Source organism: Erpetoichthys calabaricus, chromosome 6, assembly GCF_900747795.2.
Source record: "Erpetoichthys calabaricus chromosome 6, fErpCal1.3, whole genome shotgun sequence".
Taxonomy (NCBI): domain Eukaryota; kingdom Metazoa; phylum Chordata; class Cladistia; order Polypteriformes; family Polypteridae; genus Erpetoichthys; species Erpetoichthys calabaricus.
In genome coordinates, this window is record NC_041399.2 from 207180198 (window position 1) to 207198524 (window position 18327).

An 18327-nucleotide genomic window follows, 5' to 3' on the forward strand; every position below is an offset into this window, starting at 1 on the left:
CTCTAAACCAGGGGTGTCGAACTCCTGGCATGGTGGGCCGCAGTGGCTGCAGGTTTTCATTTTAACCCTTTTCCTAATCAGTGACCAGTTTTCACTACTAATTAAATTCTTTTTCCCTTCATTTTAATAGCCCTGTTTTAAAGGAGTCAGTCCTCTGAATTGATTTGTTTCTTCATTAAATGGCAGCCAAACAGAAATGAGATGTGAGACGAGCCAGCAGATGACCAGCTAAACTGGGATTTCAAACTCCAACCAGTTTCACTAGTTTCTTAATGAGAAGCCGATTCTTGCTGTTAGTTAAACCTGTTATTTAATTCCATGGCTTGTTGCTGCTCTCATCTCATTCTGTCACAGCAGACATTCCCAAAGCTGTTGATTTTCTCTTTTTTCTAAGACCACCGTCAAGATGTTTTGGTGACCTGTGAGATCAACCTTACTAAGACCTTCACCTTTCTTTGTTTTCAGATATCGTGTGATGGGCACAGGTGGTGGCTCGTTTTGTGTCTCACTATTATCTGGCTGCTAAAAAAGAAAAAGAAACAACAAATGGGCCTGAGTCAAGTTAATTAAAATTAAGGTAAAAGAAGTTAATTAGCAGCAAAAACGGGTCACTAATTAAGAAGCTCGCCAGTCCTATACACTTATTTCTTCCATGGTTAGAATGGTGGTTAGACGATTAGAATGAAAACCTGCAGCCACGGCACCCCTCCGGAACCGGAGATCGACACCCGCACTCTAAACAGTTTCGGACTTAACTGATTACGCATTAGCCTCCCTCGTGAATATCTTCCTTTTTACAAGTTCCATTATTTAAGCAACGCCACATTAAATCAGTTGAATAAATGTGATTTGTCCATTTGGAATTTAAATGTATTTTAATTCACTCCTTTGTGTTTAATTCATGTTTTAGGAATCTGCAGTGTCTATGCTTCGAGGAATTAAACATGAAATGATCTCTCCAGCACTAGATTTGCATTTTCGGATTTGTAATATTTTACATTTTTCAATCCCTATACACCGCTACACAGGTTTATTATATTCAGTTATGTTTTCTGCATCCTCACACAGCTCCACGTTAGTTCATTATAGTTGGTTAGGTGTTCCTTATCATTAGACACTGCCATGCTACTTCATTTATGATTAAATTTTTGTTCCAACTAAATACCGAAAACAAAACTAGAGAAAGGATAAAACAACCAATATGAAAAAGATTTAACATTCACAAAATATAAACTCATCGGTTACCGGCACAATGTGCTACCCAAGTTTTTGGTAAAACGGTTTTCTCCTGTTTTGGCCTCTCGTTACTGGACTTTGTGCGATTTTCGATTTTGATTCTTTTTGGTTCTCGACTTCATTTTGACTTCCTGGTTCAGACTCTCGCCTGTTAATCGAATTTGCTTTCTGCCATCCTCATCCTGGTCCTTTCACTTTTCACTTGCTGTGTGCTTCACACTCAGAAGATAACCTCAACGCTAAAAGCATTGGGAGAAATGAAAGGAAAGTCAGTTATGCCTGCTATACCCTTGGACGTTACCATACTACTTCATAATAATAATAATAATAATAATAAATTTTATTTATATTGCACTTTATATTTTAGCAATCCCAAAGTGCTACAGAGTAAAAATAGAATAATAAAAAAAACAGAAGAATCTATAAAATACTTTAACAAAATGACTTTCTAAAAAGATGAGTCTTTAGGTTTCGCTTAAAGGCCTCAGTCGACTGTGGGGCTCTCCGGTAATCAGGGAGGGCATTCCACAGCCTTGGCGCCACAGATGAAAACGCCCTGTCACCCATGCTGCTGAGCTTAGTTCTGGGGACTTGAAGGGTGTTAATGTGTACAGAGCGGAGGGAGCATAAGGAGGTATGAGGGGTAAGGAGTTCCTGTAGATGTACTTCATTACGCTCACTTGTCTTTTCTGCACTGTTACACACTGCCATGATAGCTCCTTAGAGTCGTTGGTCTTCTTTGCCCTTCACCACTCCATAGAACACTGTCGGGCAACCGGAATTTTCTAGGGGTGCCGCATAAACTTTTGTAAAATATTTAAAATTGCTAGTGTTTTTGAACTTTTGGAAGCTCTTATCTCTGTGAGCAAGGTTTTTCAACACTTACGGAAATGAAGTCTATGAAACGCGAGAGACTTCAAATGATCGACAAGGAAATGCACGTCGGTCTTTCGAAAACTGATCCTCGTATCAATGTCATATGTGCTGAAAAACAATCTCAATGTTCACATTAATTAAATTTAAGATTTATCATTTGATTCCTTTATTAATAAAATGTCTTTCAAATTTGTAAAATTAACTGTTTTTATTGGCGATTGTCCATAGATTGTGTCATCACGACTTTATTTATGGGCAGTCCCTCAGGTGCGCCACGAAAGAAAATTTTTGGACTTAGTGTGCCACAACTCGAAAAAGGTTGCCTTTCACTGCCATAGAAGTTCATTATGGTCAGTTACAGCAAGTCTTCCATATCCTTGGACCCCACCACACTAGCTCATTCTAGTCAGTTATTTCTTCCATGTATTTACACCGTAAAATGTAAATTCACTAAAGTCGGTTATGCCTTCTGCATTTTTACATTCTAACACACAAGTTCATTATATTTATTTACTGGCCATTCCCCGCGGCTCTACCTGCGTAGAAGTGAAACAGGACAAACTTTAAAAATCAATAAACAAAAAGGTATCTCTTGCTAAGCAGAGGCAAGTTACACAGAGGTAGACTGACTTCCCACTCCTGACGTCACGCTTCCCTCTCCCCTCGGCCTGCAGTCTCTGTCTTGGATTAGCGCAAATATATCACTCCTGCAACTGAACTATGATTCTTAGCACGATGAGAGAAGTCGTAAAATCATCTGGAATGTTCAAGCAAATTCTAGAAAAAAACTCAATCTAAATCCATCAAGAAGTTCCATCCATCCATTATCCAACCCACTATATCCTAACTACAGGGTCACGGGGGTCTGCCGGAGCCAATCCCAGCCAACACAGGGCGCAAGGCAAGAAACAAACTATGGGCAGGGTGCCAGCCCACTGCAGGGCACACACACACACACACACACGTACACACACACATACTAGGGACAATTTAGAATCACCAATGCCCCTACCTGCATGTCTCTGGACTGTGGGAGGAAACCGGAGCACCCGGAGGAAACCCACACAGACACGAGGAGAACATGCAAACTCCACGCAGAGAGGACCCGGGAAGCGAATCCGGGTCTCCTAACTGCGAGGCAGCAGCGCTACCCACTGCGTCACCATGCCGCCCCCATTAAGTAGTTCTCTCGTGAAAAGTGGACAGACAGACGACATATTCTTGACAACTAGGACGGATTGGTGGCTCTGAGGCTAGGGATTTGCACAGATTGCCAGTTTGAATCCCATAAATGCCAGAACCGACTCTACTCTGTTGGGCCCTTGAGCGAGGCCCTTAACCTGCAATTGTTTCATCTTTGGTATGATGTTAATCGGCATCCAACCCTGCAAGCAAGTCCTCCAACTTACAGAGGAAATTTGGGTGCTGGTGGCTCCAGCCACCATCAAAAACCTCACACTGTTCCAGTATGGTGTTGAGGTGTCACCAGCTACACTTGGGTCCCAATCCAGGTGTGGTGGGTGCGGCAGTGTGCTACCAGTGCATGCTCCCAACCTCTCTCTTGAAAACTACCTGACAATTTCATTATATTTGTTTTTCTTTTCCACATTGTGATACATTGCCATTCAATTCTATTATACTCTAATTTATTAATGTCACTTGTCTTCCATATCCATATCTTATATCTATATCTTACAAGGTATACAGTACCAACTAAGTTCATTAAAAGCAGTTATATCTTCTTCATCATTAGATTCTAAAGCATGTCTTCCATATGCTTTCAAACTACCACACTAGTTCATTATATTATGTAGCTAATTCTAGACAGTTATGTCCTTCATATCCTTAGGTCCAACCAAAGTAGTTCATTATAGTCGGTTGTTTCTTCTATGTCTTTATACAGTACCATGCAAGATCATTATAATCAGTTATGTCCTGCATATCTTTAACTCTTTCAGGGCTGATGTCGACTTTTGTCATAAGGAGGACCTGATGATAATCAGTAATCAACTGTAAACTGTGATAAAACCAATCGTTACATTTTAGTTAGCTTCATTGGTTTTGACCGAGATTTCCTGCACTCCCGTGAGTAGCAAGGTGCAGACAATGGCAAAAATGGCACTGACATCTGGCGAGAGATCAAAGAGAATGCGTAAAGCAAAATACTCCGTGGACGACGAGTTGCCTGTTCTCTCTGAATTGGACTAAGACTTGTCGGACTCTGATTTTGATCGAAAACGAATGAGGTTTTGCAGCTTCAGCTGATTGGTCCCCAGCTAATCGTGGTGCTAAATAGATTCGTGTAGCTGGCACTGTTCGCCTGGGAGGACTGACACTTAACAATGATAAGAGGTAGAAACCAGATTGCAATGCACTGTGACCGTGACTGCTGCTGCTGACCTGTGCAGCCATGTGAACACAGCCTGGTAGCTTGCCTGGTGCACATTCTTGGCAAACTGGTAGCCACAGCATGCAGCAACAGACGTTTTATGTTGATTTCTGTGTGAAGCCATTGCGTTTCAGAAAACAATGTTTTTTGGAAAAATATTCAGCCCTCAAAGAGTTAAACACTATCACACTAGTTCATTTTAGTCGATTTAAGTCCTCCCTATACTACCACACCAGTTTATTATATTCAGTTATTTCTTTAGCATCCATTGTCAGGAATGTCAATTTAATTCTTAGATTCTACCACACTTGTTCATTATTGCTGGTTATGTCCTTGATATCCTTAGATACTATCAAGCTAGTTCATTATATTCAGTTACATCCACCATATGCTTTCCTACTATCAAACTAGTTCATTATAGTCGGTTATGTTTTCTAATTTTGGTCTATATTTTCATTATATTTTTTTAAGACAATTTTAAGACAAGACAAGATGAACTTAAATACAGGACACATGCATGGGCAGCTTAACATCAAAGCATACTGTTTTCCCGAATTGTATGGGGATCACTCACAGTAACATCTGTTTGAACCGAGCAGGAATTCAGGAGACGCCTCAAGCTGTATTGCTGATTTTATCACCTGTGAAGAGATGGGCACCAGGACTAAATTGGTTCATAGCTTGGGAAAGGAAGACATGCCGATGCTTGAAGCTGTATCCGATTACTTTACAACCTGCGAACAGAAGGAGATGCCGTGGGACTAGAAATGGCCAAACTAGGTTGCAACTTAAGACGGGAGACTCTTAAAATATCAAAAACTTTACTGTTTGGGCAAAGCGGACGTACTCAAACAGATTGAAGAGTCCAAGTGAATTCACCCCTCGTATTGACAGCCAGCCAATCAGGTGTATGCAACAATCACGTGTGGAATTTTAAAATAAATGTGATGGATTAAACAAGAAGAGAACAGAGCAGCAACGTCAGGAGAGGGCACCAGCAACATGCAACCGTTTTCATCTGATTGTCAGCTGAAGGATTCCATGAATATTGATTGCTAAATCAATGCCACCCTGGGATTCTTCACCAACTATGAAAAAACCTAGTATATCACATCTTTCAAGTTTTTGGCAAATTGAGAAAATGATGTCGCCCCTATAATTAACAATCTGTGGATTTCATTTTTCCTGAGCTTCACGTACACAATATTGTTTTTTTTTTCCACGAATCAACAACACCTCCCATTTAAATCTGCATTTATATCATGTGATCATAATCCGACGTTTTCATTGGTAGGTGGTCTTTCCTCATTGGTTAGTGGAGTTGCTAGGTTTTTGTCTTACAGTATGTAAAAAACTGTGCACATACAAGCGTCTTCCATCATACTATGACCGGAATGAAGACATATTTGGCCATCACCACTAATGTATAACATCAGGGAAGACCTAGTAACTCCAAAAACTAAAAACAAAAAGTCAATTTGGAAAAAAATGACAGCTACTAAGTTTTTCCAATGCACGTGAGATTCATCTTTGACATCTTTAACGTTTTGTAAGCCTTTTTCTAAAGATTAGATATATCCCGACTAGTTAGTCAGTCAGTCATCATCCAACTCGCTATATCCTAACACAGGGTCACAGGGGTCTGCTGGAGCCAATCTCAGCCAATATAGGGCGCAAGGCAGGAACAAATCCCTGGGCCACCGCAGATATCCCAACTAATTTCTTATTATTCCTAGTTCTATTTGGTATTATTATTCATGCAAGAAATACCACACTGCCTTTAGCTTTCTATACTTTGTCTTTATATGTAGAGTGATTAAGGTAATAAGGTATACTGTATATTAAAGAGCACCTGGAGCAGTCGGAAGTTTGCCATACGCTCTGTGCTGCAAGGTTTATTAAGGCTAAGGATGAGAGCTCCATCCAATAGTTGTGAACAGTATGTAAAGTAAGGCATTCTTGTATCGATGCATTCTCAATAATCCAGGTAAGGAAATTCTAGAAAGTTGATTCAGTTCATCTGATGAACTGAATCAACATCTATCTTACTAAACCACAGTTAATTTATGCATGGCGGATGCACCGAGGCGCATGCGCCCTGCGGCCTTGGCGCCCACCCCAGAGTCCAGAGTCAAACGCACACATGCGCACTGCGGCCTTGGCGCCCGCCCCAGAGTCCAGAGTCAAACGCAGCGCCTTCCCAAAACGCGGCGGTGCCCGCCCCAGAGTCAAACGCAGCGGCTTCCCAGAGTCAGTAGGCGGCGCCCAAAAAACACAATGTGCTGCGCCGTGGCGCCCGCCCCAAAGTCAAACGCAGCGGTTTCCCAAAACGCAGCGGCTTCCCAGAGTCAGTAGGTGGCGCCCAGACAACACAACCTATGAGTGCCCAAACAAGACAACCTGTACAGTCATGGATACAAACAATGAACGAAGGCGCCCACACAAAGAAACCACTTTAGTTCAAATAGGGTTAGTGAATTAAATGGAAACTTTACCATGCCTATGACCTGTGAACTACACCTGAGGTAAAGCGTGCACGGCAGGTTGTACAGCCGCCCGGGCGCGACCGCCCACACCACCGCATATACCCTCCATGATATTTCATCACGCAGCGGCTTCCCACCGAGGGGCACATTGCGCCGTGGCGCACGCCCCAGAGTCAAACGCAGCGGCTTCTCAGAGTCAGTAGGTGGCGCCCAAACAACACAACCTACACTTGCTCTAATCCACTGTGCCAGTAATATAGATCACATAATGGTCACAGACTCAAACCCAGCGGCTTCCCCGTAAACTAAACTTGCTGTGCTCCACTCTGCCAGCAGTCGGTGTCAGCAACTGCAAAAGAATCACGTCTCCACAAAACGAAACCGCTTTAGTACACATATGCTTATTGAATTAAATGACATTTCCCCAGATGCACCCACCCTCCATGATATGTCATCCATCCAAATATCGGACGGAACAGAAACTGATTGCCATTCTTGGATTTCCGATTCGCTAGCGAATCGCGGGCTTACTTGTTCTAGAATAAGGCATTCTTGGTTGATAAATGACCTATAGCCAAGGAAGTTAAGTCTTTGTATGTTTAAATACAAACCCTAACCCTAACCCTAACCCTAGAGACCAAAGTAATATTTAGGTCTAAGATATATTTAAAACATTGTATGTTGTTTCTGCCGATAATAAGTAAGTCTCTTGAAGTGCTAAGAGATTGACAAGTTGTGTATGTGTTATTCATTTTTAGTTACAGGGTCCCTAAATTGTGGAATGGTCTGCCTGCTACTGTAAGAGATACCCCTTCGGTCTCAGCTTTCAAATCCCAGCTTAAGACTCATTACTTCAGTTTAGTGCACCCTGACTAGAGCTGCACTTAAACATAAGTAATATGACAGTTAGAATTTAACCCTCTAACCCTGACCCTCACCTATTCTGTTTCTCTTTTCGGTACTCAAATGTGGCACTTGGTGCCACTGCCCTACTGCTAAGTTGTTCTGCCTGTCTAAGGTAAAGTCTGATGGAGGATCACAGGAATCATCGGGTAGAGGGGTCCTTTCATAGGATTGCCTGGCCCAGCTCTGACTCAGCTGTGGAATGGCCAATAGGGGGAGGCAGCTTGATGGCGTCCAGGATTCTGGACAAATCCAAATTGTGTTACGTGATTTCATCTCTGTACTTGTAATATTTCTCAAATGTGGCACTCAGTGCCACTGCCCACCTGCCAAGTCATTTTTGCTGCCGAAGGTAAAGTCATCTGTGATGGAGGATCACAGGAATAATCAGGTAGTGTGGTCCTTTCATCAGATTGGCTGGCCCAGCGCTGACTCAGCTGTGGAATGGCCAATAGTGGGAGGCAGCTTGATGACTGAGGTCTCCTGGGCTCTGAACCAATTGGAATCCTCTTAGGTGATATCATCTACTGTTGAATTCTGCTCTTTACTTGTAATATTTCTATTGCACTATTATATTGTATTGAGGATGACTTGTGTTCTGTTCTGTGTATTGTATTGTATTGACCCCCTTTTCTTTTTACACCCACTGCATGCCCAAACCTACCTGGAAAGGGGTCTCTCTTTCAACTGCCTTTCCCAAGGTTTCTTCCATTTTTTGCTCTACAAGAGTTTTTTCTGGTCTTCTTAGAGAGTCAAGGCCGGGGTGGGGGGGCTGTCAAAAGGCAGGGCCAGTTAAAGCCCATGCGGCACTTCTTGTGTGATTTTGGGCTACACAAAAATAAATTGTATTGTATTGTATTGTATAAGGTGCTTGTGTAGTTAAGAGTAATAGAGCTGTGTATGCGTCATTCATAGGGCACTGTTGTGGTTAGGGTCTGTGTGTGTGCATATATCTATGTATGTGTGGTGATTCTCAAGGTGTGACAGTAGACCCACCCAGTAACAAACATGATGAGTACACTTATCCCTGAAGAAAATAGGTAAAGAGTAAATAGAGGGGAATATCACGATATACACAATGGTCAAGGTCAGGAAGTTCTCTGTGCAGTGGATTCACTCTAAAGTAGCGATGTTCAGGCCAGCAAATCCCAAGGCAGTTAGGCAACTGTGAAATAAGGCAGAGTGGATTATTTATGGTAGAGCTCCAAAACCAGTGTGACGGGCGGCCACGGCCATTACTTGGCTGGGACGCCAACTGTATGGAAGGACTGTGGGGAGAGAGCATCGGCAAAGCAATACCTTCCCCAGAACACTAGAGGGCAGCCCTCCTGGGCAGCTGTGGCACCACAGATTTGCACTAGGCATGCCGGGACTTGGAGTTTGGTGCAGTCCTGTTAGGTTCCATGGGGGCCGCCAGGGGTAGTTGCAGAGCCCACCACACCTGGGCGTGATTCCTGGTAATTCTAATGAGCCACCTGGAACACTCCGAGGAGTAGAATAAAGGGATCCGCCTCACTCCATTCGAGGAGTCAGAGTCGGGAGGAAGAAGGACGAAACTTGAGAGGGAGGAGTGGAGGCGGAAAGACTGTGAATTGGAAAGAAGAAGGGACTGTGTAGTGGTCCACTGCTGGAATAAAGCATGTTGTGTGCTGGAACTCATGTCTCTGCCTGTCTGTGTTGGGTTAGGGTGGCTGGAGGTGCCCCGGTGGTCCCCACCAGCCATGGGATACACTAGACTGGCCATGGATCAGGATGCCTGTATCTTCTTCAGTCAGTGCTCCAACAAAATGTAGACCAACAAATGAATAAACAATCTGCTATTAAGCAGGCGAACCTAATAAAATGGCCACTTAGGTTAAAATGACCATGGAACAAAATCTCCTTCACTTGCTCTTCATAAACCAACTTGAGGATCCATCCTTCTGAAGGGACGTTGAAGCACTCCAACCCAAAGACCTGTTCGTCTCAGATTGCTTCCTGAACATCAGAAGCTTTTTGACTTTTCTCTACATACACAAGCTCTACCTCGGATCCATTACATTATCTATTTAAGTGTTTCAAAAACTTACAAAGTGATATTGTGCAATCAAGCCACTCCGACAAATATCGTCCATACAATAATTACAGCAGGTCCTTCCATAAAGGAAGGCATCCTCACACAGAAAAAAACAAAAAGGGTTAACTTCCCAGCAGCATCACCACCTTATTTCTATTAAAATCTCATCAAGTACAACGGAAAGTTTCAACAAACAGAAGCCAGCCATCTGGAACGGGCCGCCAAAAGTAGGCCAGCTGAAGCCTGTCAAACTGCGCTCACAGTCTGAACATTTTTAGAATAGAATCACGTGGTGTTGCGGTACTTTTATTAGAGTGGGTCACAATAGAAAGCCTTACTTACCTCAGTACTGGTGAGATTACATCGATGAGTCCCCGCAAACCATCCTTCATTGGTGCACTGGTCAATATCCACATTTTGCAGGTTGATGTCCACTCTAACAACACCTCTGCAAAGACAAAAAGGTAACAAAAGGTAACCAAAACTGATTTAGGGAACAGCAGACCACCTTTCTTCTAAAGTTTGGTTGCTTTATTTCTTGTATGCAACTTTCTCTTCTGGAGTTAGACATTTCTGAGTACACCTTTTGAGAGTGTTTGGGGTGCTTTTGAGGAAGCCCAGGTGTAAGAGCCATTTGCTAGTTATTTAAGTTATATAAATGTTTGACTAAATATTAGTGCATAGTCTATGGGAGGTTCCTACAACCTCCATTAGTTGAATTGAATTGGTATACAGTAATCCCTCGCTATATCACGCTTCGACTTTCGCGGCTTCACTGTATCGCGGATTTTGTACACTGCCTGGCCAAAAAAAAAGTCGCCACCAAAAAAAAAAAAAGGTCACAGACTGTAATATTTTGCTGGACCGCCTTTAGCTTTGATTACGGCACGCATTCGCTGTGACATTGTTTCGATAAGCTTCTGCAATGTCACAAGATTTAGTTCCATCCAGTGTTGCATTAATTTTTCACCAAGATCTTACATTGATGATGGTAGAGTCTGACCGCTGCGCAAAGCCTTCTCCAGCACATCCCAAAGATTGTCAATGGGGTTAAGGTCTGGACTCTGTGGTGGCCAATCCATGACCTTCTTCCATTGCTCCAGAGTCCAATCTTTATGCTCCCTAGCAAACTGAAGCCCTTTTTTTCCGGTTTGCCTCACTGATTAGTGGTTTTCTTACGGCTACACAGCTGTTCAGTCCCAATCCCTTGAGTTCCCTTCCCATTGTGCGTGTGGAAATGCTCTTACTTTCACTATTAAACATAGAGCTGAGTTCTACTGTTGTTTTTCTTCGATTTGATTTCACCAAATGTTTAAGTGATCACCGATCACGATCATTTAGGATTTTTTTCCGGCCACATTTCTTTCTCGAAGACGATGGCTCCCCACTATCCTTCCAGTTTTTAATAATGCGTTGGACAGTTCTTAACCCAATTTTAGTAGTTTCTGCAATCTCCTTAGATGTTTTCTCTGCTTGATGCATGCCAATGATTAGACCCTTCTCAAACAGACTAACATCTTTTACACGACCATGAGATGTGTCTTTCGACATGGTTGTTTAAGAAATGAGAAGCAACTCATTGCACCAGTTGGGGTTAAATAACTTGTTGCCAGCTGAAAGATAATCGCCCATGCAGTAATTATCCAATAGGAGGCTCATACCTATTTGCTTAGTTAAATCGAGGTGGCGACATTTTTTTTTGGCCAGGCAGTGTATGTAAGCATATTTAAATATATATCGCGGATTTTTTGCTGGTTCGTGGGTTTCAATGTACAATGGGTCTTTTAATTAATAGTACATGCTTCCTCAGTTGGTTTGCCCAGTTGATATCATACAAGGAACGCTATTGGCAGATGGCTGAGAAGCTACCCAATCAGAGCACGTATTACGTATTAAATAAAACTCCTCAAATATATTGTGAGCACAGGGGCTGCTTGCACCCCTAGAGAATATGGCCGCTCCTCAAAAAACGCTGAAAGACTACCTTCACATTGCTCCCTTCCTTGCTGGGCTTACCTGTGGTTGCTTTGTTGTGCGATATACTTCACATACTTAAAAGCTCAAACAGCACCTATTGGTTTTTGATTGTTTGCTTTTCTCTCTCTCTCACTCTGACATTCTCTGCTCCTGACGGAGGGGGTGTGAGCAGGGGGGCTGTTCGCACCCCTAGAGGATACGGACGCTCGTCTAAAAAATGCTGAAAGACTACCTTCACATTGCTCCCTTCCTTGCTGGGCTTCCTTGAAGCTGCTTCGTCAAGTGACATGCTTCCCGCACGGTGCTTCACATACTTAAAGGCTCGAACAGCACCTATCGGTTTTTGATTGTTTGCTTTTCTCTCTCTCTCTGACATTCTCTGCTCCTGATGCGCACTCCTTTGAAGATGAAGAGATGTTTGCATTCTTTTAATTGTGATGTTTGCATTCTTTTAATTGTGAGACAGAACTGTCATCTCTGTCTTGTCATGGAGCACAGTTTAAACTTTTGAAAAAGAGACAAATGTTTGTTTGCAGTGTTTGAATAAAGTTCCTGTCTCTCTACAACCTCCTGTGTTTCTGCGCAAATCTGTGACCCAAGCATGACAATAGAAAAATAACCATATAAACATATGGTTTCTACTTCACGGATTTTCACCTATCGCGGGGGGTTCTGGAACGCAACCCCCACGATCGTGGAGGGATCACTGTATTCTAGCTATTTCTAGCTTCTCCGACTAAACTGCTGCTTCACCACCTAAGGCCACAGGTCCGCCACGCCCTCGACCCTCTGCAGTTCACATACCAAGAGAAGGTGGGAGTGGAGGATGCCATCATTTACATCCTACACCGATCCCTCTCTCACTTGGACAGAGGCAGTGGAGCAGTAAGAATTATGTTTCTGGACTTCTCTAGCGCCTTCAACACCATCCAACCTCTGCTCCTTAAGGAAAAGCTAACAGAGATGGGAGTAGATTCATACCTGGTGGCATGGATCGTGGACTATCTTACAGACAGACCTCAGTACGTGCGTCTCAGGAACTGCAGGTCTGACATTGTGGTCAGCAGCACAGGAGCACCGCAGGGGACTGTACTTTCTCCGGTCCTGTTCAGCCTACTGTATATACATCGGACTTCCAATACAACTCGGAGTCCTGCCACGTGCAAAAGTTTGCTGACGACACTGCTATCGTGGGCTGCATCAGGAGTGGGCAGGAGGAGGAGTATAGGAACCTAATCAAGGACTTTGTTAAATGGTGCAACTCAAACCACCTACACCTGAACACCAGCAAAACCAAGGAGTTGGTGGTGGATTTTAGGAGGACCAGGCCCCTCATGGACCCCGTGATCATCAGAGGTGACTGTGTGCAGAGGGTGCAGACCTATAAATACCTGGGAGTGCAGCTGGACGATAAACTGGACTGGACTGCCAATACTGATGCTCTGTGTAAGAGAGGACAGAGCCGACTATACTTCCTTAGAAGGCTGGCATCCTTCAACATGTGCAATAAGATGCTGCAGATGTTCTATCAGACAGTTGTGGCGAGCGCCCTCTTCTACGCAGTGGTGTGCTGGGGAAGCAGCATAAAGAAGAGGGACGCCTCATGCCTGGACAAACTGGTGAGGAAGGCAGGTTCTATTGTAGGCCCGTGGCAGAGCATGTGTGCTGAGCAGACTCCTGTCAGTCATGGAGAATCCACTGCATCCACTAAACAGGATCATCTCCAGACAGAGGAGCAGCTTCAGCGACAGACTGCTGTCACCGTCCTGCTGTACTGACAGACTGAGGAGATCGTTCCTCACCAACACTATGCGACTCTTCAGTTCCACCCGGGGGGGTAAACGTTAACATTATTAAAGTTATTGTTTGTCTGTATACCTGCATTGTTATCACTCTTTAATTTAATATTGTCTTTATCAGTATGCTGCTGCTGGAGTATGTGAATTTCCCCTTGGGATTAATAAAGTATCTATCTATCTATCTATTTATCATATAGTACCTTTCATATCTTTGTATTATATAGTGCCTTTCATCCATTAATCCATTATCCAACCCGCTATATCCTAACTGCAGGGTCACAGGGGTCTGCTGCCTTTCATATGTAACTATTATATAGTCCATTTCATATCTATCTATCTATCTATCTATCTATCTATCTATCTATCTATCTATCTATCTATCTATCTATCTATCTATCTATCTATTATACTCAGTTGGTGACCTGCCTTGCCATGTGTTAGGCGTTGAGCGCACATGGTTTTAAACGGTGCCTTATGTGCCAAGTAACATGAAAGACAACGTGCTCTATTGAATGCACAGCTCCGTACATTTAAAGCGTACAGAAGAAGAAGTAAAGCTTCTTTACATATAGAAACAACTGAAGTTTGACAAGAAAAGTTAAGTTTAGAGAAGATACATTTTCTCTTTTATTCTACGTGTTGTGGTGGGCGGCTGGGGGCTGTGCCCAGCTGGGACGCCGAGAAGGACCGGGAAAGGGACTAGGCCTCCTCTGGACCACGAGAGGGCAGCCACCCTGGTTTGTGTGGGGGCCACGGGAATTGAGCATGGAAGCTCAACCCTATAGGGGCCCATTGCCACCACCAGGGGTTGCCCAGAAGACTATGAAACGCCCTGGACGTCAGCACTTCCGCCACACCCGGAGGTGCCGCCAAAAGTATTACCAGGGACACCCAAAGTGCTTCCGGGTGCTCATGCGGCACTTCTGACACACCAGGAAGTGCCACAGGAAGCTCATCAGGAGGCACCTGCAGCACGTCCGGGTGGACATAAAAGGGGCCGCCTCCCTCCAGTCATCAGCTGGAGTCAGGTGGAAGAGGACGAAGCTCAGAGGAGAGGAGTGGAGGCGGCGAAGAGAAGACTTAAGAGAAGCCCGGACTTGAGCGTGTGTGGTGCAGGGGCAGTGGGTTGTGTGCAGGACTTCTGTAAATAATAATTGTAAATAAAAGTGTGGTGGGTTTGAACATTGGTGTCTGCCTGTCTGTGCCAGGGTTGGTCTTTCCACAGTGTGTAATAAGCTTTTTTCTTTATTCTTGTGTGGATTATTTGCTTTGAATTTTCACTAAATCTCTCTATTATACAAGAAAATCTTGAGACGAGACGAGACTTTTGCCAAGAGACTTTTTCAGGTCCCGCCCTCCTCTCCACCATTTCCGGTTCATGGCCCACACCCGCGTTCCTCTCACCTCGCATTCGTGTGAATGCTTTTGTCAGACACAGTTCCTGCGCTCCCAGCTCTTATACATTTTTATGTTTTCCTCACTTTAAGTTCCCAATTAAAGAAGACGTATTATGTCCAAATCTTAATGAAGAATTATATCCCGAGGGGTTATCAACAGAAGAAATGAGTACACGGGCAATCCTAGCACAGAGAAACGATGAAGTCAAATGAATTTACGTGAAAATTGTCGATCGGTTACACGTCAGATTGGTTAAATGTGTATCAGTAGACTCTGCTGAAACAGTTGGTGGTGATGGAGTGGAAGATGAAAACATCAGCTTACAATATCCTGTAGAATATCTACAACTGGGGCGGCACGGTGGCGCAGTGGGTAGCGCTGCTGCCTCGCAGTTGGGAGATCTGGGGACCTGGGTTCGATTCCCGGGTCCTCCCTGCGTGGAGTTTGCATGTTCTCCCCGTGTCTGCGTGGGTTTCCTCCGGGCGTTCTGGTTTCCTCCCACATTCCAAAGACATGCAGGTTAGGTGGACTGGTGATTCTAAATTGGCCCTAGTGTGTGCTTGGTGTGTGGGTGTGTTTGTGTGTGTCCTGCGGTGGGTTGGCACCCTGCCCAGGATTGTTTCCTGCCTTGTGCCCTGTGTTGGCTGGGATTGGCTCCGGCAGACCCCCGTGACCCTGTGTTCGGATTCAGCGGGTTGGTAAATGGATGGATGGATGGATATCTACAACTGTTAACACCGTCCGGTCTTCCACCAGCAGAATTACTGTATAAAGTAGGATGCATCGTAATGTTATTGTGTAATTTATGAGTGATGGGCTATGCAATAGGACAAGATTAGTTGTATTCAAAATTGGTCGAACAATTCGAACATGTAAAATTTTAACAGGCGACAAGAAAGGTAATGTAGTACAGGGGATAAAATTAGACACCAAAGGAGATCTTGATATGCCATTCGTATTAAAACGTTTACAGTTTCCCACTAGAATAGCTTTTGCTACGACAATTAACAAATCACAGGGGCAAACATTTGAAAAAGTCGGTTTATTTATTAGAGAGAAAGAAACGAAATTCACTCACGGGCAGTTAATACATTGCGTTGTCACGATGTAAGTCCAAACACGGAATCAAAATTCAAAGCGATATTGACAAAAAGTTAATTCCAAATATTGCTTTTACTGAAGTTTTATAGTAAAAGTGTAAGTTTAAAAATTATTTACGTGTTAATTTCAAAACCAAACAGAACAAAAACAGATAACACAATCAATAACTCTAACGCAACATGAAACATCATTTTCTTTCAAATTATTACGTTTTACTATTTTTTACTATGGTTAATTACTCGCTGTAATGTAAAATAGTTCTATTATGCATATGTAACAATTCCCATGAAAATAACAATCTGTTAAAATTGTACATCTGCTTCCTCATATGTGAGCAGCAGATCTGCGAAGTGGTTAGCGTTTAGCGCCCGCCCGCGGGTTGGCGAGCGAAGAGAGCAGCGGGCAGTATTTTAAAACGAACTTTTAGACTGAGAGATTTCTTTCGGCACGCGTTTTACCCGTACTTGATCCTGCCTTACACATCAGCAGCTACACCAGGGCCAAAATAAAACCAAAGAGGTTAAATGCAGTGCTTTTGTTGAACAATTGAGTGGTCCCAGTGACAATGGGAAACACTGAATAACAAATCCTACAGCCTCACCAGTCCTACCTTAATGGGCAATGAACCCTGGACTACAGGGTAGTGTTGGATCGATACTAAAATTTTGACTTCGGTACTGATACAAACTTTCACACCTCAGTGAGGACACCAAAGCAAATGCAGCACTGAGAGCTCCTGACTTGCCATCCCCGCTACTATTGCCATGTCATGAACTAGGAGTCCCAAGTCTCGTTAAGTTACAAAAGCTCTTCCAAAAATTCAGCGCAAGGGACCAAGTGACCTGAACCATTCTATAACTTTTCAATAATTATTTACCACACTGATGCTGATCTTTCTGATCATAAAATCTGTCATTATGATAGCAACTGACAAGAAGAATTCATAATCAATTGCAGAATTACAATATTTGAGGGTTCCTCTCGAGTGCCTCTTTCTCTTGCACGATTTGGCTCAAACACGAATCGGCACATCGTCATCTCATAACAGGCTTCAGTTCTGATTTGGTATTTTTCATCCAGCCGTTTAAACGCTAGACTGTCCTCAAGAAACTGTGACACACAGACACAGACAGACAGACAACCACCCACCATCGAGATAATCAATGTTTTTGGTATCAGGGGACCATAAAATGCCAAGACCCATCAAAAACTAGACATCAAACTTTTGTTAAAAATTAAAAGCTTTCACTCCTCCCCCATAGATGATAGGTTATGGAGGGGGAGGGTGCAAAGCAAAAAGGGGGAAATCCCATTAAAAACCCAGGCTGCAAACAAAAAGGAGCCCCGGATTATGTAAATAAATAAAGTAGGTTGGTTCTTCAAAAACAATGAAGCTCCATGGAGCACAAAGGCAATAGGATTGGTCCAAAACAACCAATACAAGCAAAAATCCCAAATACGGAATCCCAGGAATAGTCAAAATACAGAGCAAAAAGTTCAAAATCCAGTAAATCACTAAATATTAAATTCACAAAAAGCTCAAGAGCTCAACACTCCCCTAGCGCAATCAAAATGAACCGCAAGGGACTGTGGAAGACTCTCTGGATTTATAGGGAGGAGGACAGTTTCTGATGATGATTGGCAGGTGGTCCCGCCTCCAGGGTGACCACCCACATAAACACATGGGATATAACGAAACGATCCCACTGCGCCAGTGCAGTAAAAATTGCCACCGTCCATTTGAATGAGAAGTAAAAACAAGGTCCTGACTCTTTGTGATCATCAAAGATTCCTGGACATCTTTCAAAAAGAGTAGGGTGTACCCCGATGTGTTGGCTAAACTGCCCGCCACGATCTGGTCATAATGGCCCCTAATCATCCCCTGTCTGTAATTGGCTATTTCTCTCATTCCTTCAGCACCTAACAGTTAATGTGTAGTGAGCACTACTGTGGCATCATCCAGGTGGGTGCTGCATATTTTTGGTGGTTAAAGTTTATGTAAATTTCTTTCAATAGGATAGAAAAGCACTATATAATTGTAATTAATTATTATTTCTATTACTTTTTTTATTTCCAGTATGCTACTGTAGGCTGGAGGTTTGATCC

The 18327-nt window shown here is 43.3% G+C and overlaps 2 protein-coding genes across 2 annotated transcripts in view; one reads left to right on the forward strand and one right to left on the reverse strand.

Annotated features, from left to right (window-relative positions):
* The window catches only part of LOC114653822 (aerolysin-like protein), a 989661-nt gene that overhangs the window by 878981 nt on the left and 92353 nt on the right, over positions 1–18327 (forward strand). The window lies entirely within an intron of this gene.
* Positions 1–18327, reverse strand: part of gpr158a (G protein-coupled receptor 158a) — a 499884-nt gene that overhangs the window by 397313 nt on the left and 84244 nt on the right. Inside the window, exon 2 of the mRNA XM_051928950.1 lies at positions 10289–10394. Coding sequence (XP_051784910.1) covers positions 10289–10394 — 106 coding nt within the window. The remainder of the gene's footprint in view (positions 1–10288; positions 10395–18327) is intronic.